We start from the raw sequence: 6,411 nt of genomic DNA, 5'->3' as shown, positions 1-6,411 counted from the left end.
TGAATGAGAGGATAGAATCATTTGTGTGGCTGTTTAGAGCATTTTTAAGGTCTATGAATGGGAAATGTCCACAGACTATCATGACAGATCAATGTGCATCCATGGCTGCTGCTATTTGTCAGGTGTTTCCAACATCACGTCACCGTCTTTACATATGGCATATTGGCGAGAATTCGAAGAAGCATATCAAGGCGTTAAGGAATAACAAGGATTTCTTAGATATGTTTAACTGTGTGTTGAAATACACAGAGACTGAAGCTGAGTTTGAATTTTATTGGACAAGGTATGTCCACTACTTTTTTTTTTTCCTTTTTCGATTCCAGTAATTGAATTATGGATGTTTAGTATTAGAATTATGGTCATATAGTATTAGAATTATGAATATATAGTATTAGAATTATGTGAACATGTTGTAGTATAGAATGGAACTTCTTGATTGTTCCTGAGTTACATGCATTTAATTTATGGATTTATAGTTTTGGAATTGTGAATATACAGTGTTAGAATTATGGACATATAGTATTAGTTGTCTGAACATGTATTAGTGAAGCAGTGAGCTTCCTGTTTGTCTCTAAATTATATGCATGCAATTTATGGATTTATAGTATTGGAATTGTGGATATATAATATTACAATTATGGATATATAGTATTAGTTGTCTGAACATGTAGTAGTGAAGCAGTGAGCTTTCTGTTTGTATTATATGCATTCAATTTGTGGTTTTATTATATTGGAACTGTGGATATATAGCATTAGAGTTCTGAACATATGTCTTATCATTTCAGGTTGGTGACTGACTACAAGTGCCACAAGAATAGTTGGATACAAAAGCTGTATGACTGTAGGGAGAAGTGGTGTCCAGCATTCAATAAGGACTATTTTTCAGGGGGCATTTTATCATCGCAAAGGAGTGAAACTACTAACCATTCGATTTCAAGAAGGCTGTCCAAGACTGCAGGTCTATGTGATTTTTATTCATCGTTTGTTAGTGTAACTTCTGAATGGAGGAGCAAAGAGAATGGTGAAGACTTTCGTTATACTCAAGGGGTACCCAACATGATGATGGAGCACGTGAAACTTCTGTTACACGCTAGAGAAGTATATACGATTGAGATATATTTTTTGTTTGAGGAACAATTCATGAAAGGCAATGCCTGTCATCAAGAAATGGTGTTGAATGAAGGTTGTCAGTTCAAGTATCACGTATGGCGTCCAGATATAGATATTATAAGGCATGAAGTCAGTTTTAAGTTGTCAACCTTAGACATTTCGTGTAGTTGCAAGTTGATTTCGGAGTTAGGAATTTTATGCTGCCATTGTTTACGCATTCTTCATATACACTGTGTTTCAAGTATTCCTAACAAATATATCATGAAAAGGTGGACTAAAAAGGTTGCTGATGGTAGGGATGTGAATACTGGTTCAATGTTTTGTAGAGCTGGTGTCCCTCCTTCAATTTGGGTTGTGGAGATTTGCAGAAAGTTTCAAAGACTGATTTCATCTAGTCAAGATAACAGTGTAACTAGGCAGTTCTGTGATGAAGCAGTTGAGGAAGCAAAGAAAAAGGTTGAAGCTGAGATTGGCTATGTGCATATTGAAGAGTGCGGTGTTTCATCTTCAAGTGGTGTCATTCAAAATCCTTCAAACCGGAGATCAAAAGGTGAGCGTAACGTAAGGAGGAGTAGTGTTATTGAAAAGAAGTACAGTGCTGCAAGGGGGAGGAGGAGTGCTGCAAATAAAGTTGCTTCGAGTACAAAGGGTGCTGTTCAGTCGTTGGTTTTGGAAAGTCTATCTGAGATTGCCAGGGATGGGTACCTTGTACATCCAAGTTCTGGGAGTTCGGAGTTTTGTCAGTATAGTAATGATGTAGATGATAATGCAGTTGTAGATTGAGAGTGGGGTTAATACCAGTTGGTAGCTAGCTGTTTTGAGGATATCAATTTACAAGTTGTTTGATCTGTGTATTCAAAATTTTAGTACTTGTTGATTTGCAGGTTTGAAGCTATATATCCATAATATTAAAGCTACATATCCATAATACTAAAGCTATATATCCATAATATTAGAGCTATACATACATATTCTGAGAACTATATGACCACAAAATATTGGAATTGTGTGTCAAATTAGTAAAAGTGTTCATAATGTTATATCATTATATCCACAATATTAAAGCTATATATCAATATGTAAACTGGTGAACTTGATGTTTACACTTATGTAAAATGTAAGTTCACAGTTGAACGAATATTCATAACTTTATATCAATATGTCCACAATCTTAAACCTATATGTCCATAATTCTGAGAACTATATGACCACAAAATATTGGAATTGTGTGTCAAATTAGTAAAAGTGTTCATAATGTTATATCATTATATCCACAATATTAAAGCTATATATCAATATGTAAACTGGTGAACTTGATGTTTACACTTATGTAAAATGTAAGTTCACAGTTGAACGAATATTCATAACTTTATATCAATATGTCCACAATCTTAAACCTATATGTCCATAATTCTGAGAACTATATGACCACAAAATATTGGAATTGTGTGTCAAATTAGTAAAAGTGTTCATAATGTTATATCATTATATCCACAATATTAAAGCTATATATCAATATGTAAACTGGTGAACTTGATGTTTACACTTATGTAAAATGTAAGTTCACAGTTGAACGAATATTCATAACTTTATATCAATATGTCCACAATCTTAAACCTATATGTCCATAATTCTTGAAATATGAATATATGAATATTTGAACGGTATGTTTATACTTATGTAAGATGTTCATAATTTTATATCCATACATCCACAATCTTAAACCTACATGTCCATAATATGAGAACTATATATTCAGTGAATTTCATAGATCGAATTTCAAAAATTGTGATAGAGTTGTTACAAAACGACCATAAGAACAGAAAATATTAAAATATTCATCCACAAAAACATTCATTGATCTTTCCAGTTTTACTTCTTCTTGTCTTCAATCTTTGCAGCTTTCATGACCTCGCCTTTGACGCTGTTCAGCTTTGACGTGATGATACAAGCAGCATACTTTGCCCTCAACTCAAAAATGAAGCTAGCCTGTAAAATAAGAAAAATAAATAACTAGTTCATTGTAATTTTTTCATCACTTTCTGATGTAGTTGGAATGTAATATATTTATGTTACTCTTACATTCGTGCGCATATGTTTCTTGAACCCAGGATCCCAGTTCTCGAAAGCTCCACCCATGTAAGTCTCCATATGCCGCATTACATATATGCCACAGTCGGTGACATTCTCTGCATTTTTCCAGTGCATGGCAAGGAACTCTACTGGCATGCTGTTCAGTTTGTGAGTCAAGGTGGATTGTCCTGCTGCCAGGTACGCCTTGAATGCTTCAATCTGGTAAAAAATTAGCTCAATGTTCATAATGTTTTAAATTCAATATATAGGTGACAATAAGGAGATTTTTTAATATAATATAAGCTACCAGTTTGTATGGACAGTCCCCATATTTATCAAGCTCTGAAACACCAGCAGGCAATTCCTTGTTGTCTATCACCTGAACCTTGGATTCCTTGACATTTATGCACACAACAAAGTAGTGTGCATGGCGATGCACTGGGAAAAATATCTAATTCCAAAACAAAAGGTTATTATTTGAAACAACTACATACCCAGGTACTGTTAACTGCATGGGTATACATTCATATTTGACAGAGTACTATATATACATAATTATAAAACTATATATCCACAATCTTAAAACTATATATCCACAAAATTCAGAAATTTATAAAGATCCTATTAAGCCGAGTATATTCCAAGCTTCAAGCATATAAATCCACAAATTAATAACTATACATCCAAAAACTACATTACCATATATCCAGAATTCTTAACAGTCTGTCCACAGAGTAATACATTCATATATTATCAGAGTACTACATATCCATAATCACATAACTATATATCCACAATTTTAAGACTATATATCCACAAATTCAGAACTTTATAAAGGATCTTATTAAACTTTGTATATTCCAAGCTTCATGCATATATATCAATAATAAAATCTTAAATTATTAAATTAAGTGTGTGTAATAGATCTTACAAGGTCTGCATCACTGATTTCCAGGTTTCCAAAACTTGATATTTCATAATTCAATCTATCATTGAAATTTTCCATCCTTTTCTCAGCTGGGAGACTTTTCATCCAATCATCAGATGGATCAAGCTGGAGCTGTTTTTGAATACACAGAAATGCAAAAAATGAGTATTCAAAAGGCTTAGAGTACTAGATTTTTAAAAATGCGCATCTGCATGTCAAAAATAACTCTTACATGTGACAGTGTGGTGAAGAATATGCGTTTTGGTATCCCAACAACACGTTCTGTGTTCTTCAAAGTTAGCCGCAAAGACCAAATATTCAAGAAGTCTATATCCAACTCGCCATTGCTCAAAGTTGAGAAGTGACGCCTTGTTAGGTAGTAGTCACCATAGCTGAACAGCAACTCACTACAGCACCAAAATAACAATAATAATAATAACACCAATAGTTATAATAATATGAACTATCTAAGTAATTTAAAGGTTATTATAAATATATGTGTTCAAACATACTCTTCTGGGTGTTCGGTAGACACACTCAAGAATGCATAGTTTGAAATGATTTTTTCCCGTGGAGTTGCAGTTCGTATAAAACCTGCATTCTGTGTCCAGTATGGTGACCTCAAACAAAGAGGCTTGTTCCTGAATCGTCGCTGGGGTCTCATCCTAACAGTCACGTCCTCAACATCAGACTCACTTTCTTGCATGGCACTGTTGTTTATATATCCACAATATTAGAACTTTATATCCATAATATTAAACATATATGTACATAATCATAGAACTATATATTCACAGATTTAAAATGTTCATAATTTTATATCTATATATCCACAATTTTAAAGCTATATGTCCACAGTTGTAAAAATGTTCATAAGTTTATATTCATAATTTTAGCACTATAAATTCATAACGTTAAAGCCAAATGCAAATAACAAACTGTAAATTTACCAATCAAAGTCATCAACATCAGCATCAGTAGCAGCGGCATGACGAACATATCTCTGAAATGGGACCCTAACAAGTGGAGGAGTTACTTGTGCTCCCAAGGTCGTTGACAGTCCTGCATCCTCTCCAATTTGTTGAACCAAAGCATCCAATGGTAGGTCCTCTTCAACTACTTGCTCTGTGTGTTGCTCACATGGCTGCGGTTGCGATTCATTGCAGTGTATTCCCAAATCAAATGATGGAGCTTCAAATTCCATGGTTCTTGTTGTCTTCTGAAATGCTTCCACCAATGAATCCACTGCAGCGGTGAAGGTTTCACTCCCAAAGAATATGTCATCCAACTGAGATTCAGTTGGAATGGAAGTTGATTCAATTGCGCTTGCAGCACCTAGCATGTTTGATATCCCTGAGAACGCTTTCTTCATGACTTCAATAGGTGCGCCCTGCTTTCCAATTTCAGACATAGCTTCACCAAACTCCAGGACATCTGATGCTAGCTTTTGGAGCACACGGGTCACCCGATCAACACTTGAGAGTGGCTCACTTGTAGTTGGTGTCGGTGTTGCAGTAGCAGGAGTAGAAGAAGTAGTAGCAGCAGCAGTAAATGCAGGTTGTGGTAGTGAGGTTGTAGCAGCAGCAGTGCTTGCAGGTTGTTGCAGTGAGGTGGTAGCATCAGTCCTTGGCTTCTTAACTCTAGGGATAACCCTTCCTTTTCCAAACCCACCAGCCCTTTTTTCAGCCTTGACTCTCTTTCTTACAAGCGTGGTTGTCCAAGCAAGTATGCTAGGGTATGTTCTGTTGATCTTCATTCCTTTGAATTCTACTCGATCAAAGTAGAACAGCTACAAATTACAGAAGATTATGTTAAAGATGAATTTAGAACAATTTATCCATGTATTCTTAATTGCATGGTCACAGTGTAATGCATAACTATATGTCCATAATCACATAACTATATATCCATAACTTTAAAACTATATATCCACAAAATTCAGAAATAAAAAATGATATTAATAAAATGAGTATATTCCAAGTTTCATGCATATATGTCCATAAACCCATAAATATACATCTAAAAACACATTAATATATATCCAGAATTATTACCAGTATGTCCACAGAGTAATACATACATATATTCACAGAGTACTACACATCCATAATCACATAACTATATATCCACAATTTTAAAATTATATATCCACAAATTAAACTGCATAAAGGACCTCATTAAACTGAGTGTATTCCAAGTGTCATGCATATATATCCATAAACCCATAACTATACATCCAAAAACACATTAGTATATATCCAGAATTATTAACAGTATGTCCACAGAGTAATACATTCATA

The 6,411-nt window shown here is 34.3% G+C and overlaps 1 protein-coding gene across 1 annotated transcript; it reads right to left on the bottom strand.

Moving 5' to 3' along the window:
* Window positions 1–2,982: 2,982 nt before the first annotated feature.
* LOC109166473 lies at window positions 2,983–4,325 on the bottom strand. Its single transcript, XM_019315426.1, has 5 exons — window positions 4,299–4,325; window positions 4,115–4,243; window positions 3,491–3,634; window positions 3,193–3,402; window positions 2,983–3,099 (listed from the first exon to the last, which is right to left on the bottom strand). Exons 1-5 carry the CDS (start codon window positions 4,323–4,325, stop codon window positions 2,983–2,985), a joined length of 627 nt encoding a protein of 208 aa, XP_019170971.1.
* Window positions 4,326–6,411: the final 2,086 nt, after the last annotated feature.

This window comes from Ipomoea nil, unplaced genomic scaffold (genome assembly GCF_001879475.1).
Source record: "Ipomoea nil cultivar Tokyo-kokei standard unplaced genomic scaffold, Asagao_1.1 scaffold0317, whole genome shotgun sequence".
NCBI lineage: Eukaryota > Viridiplantae > Streptophyta > Magnoliopsida > Solanales > Convolvulaceae > Ipomoea > Ipomoea nil.
The sequence above is the reverse complement of the archived record's forward strand: the minus strand, read 5'-3'. Positions and strand labels throughout refer to the sequence as shown.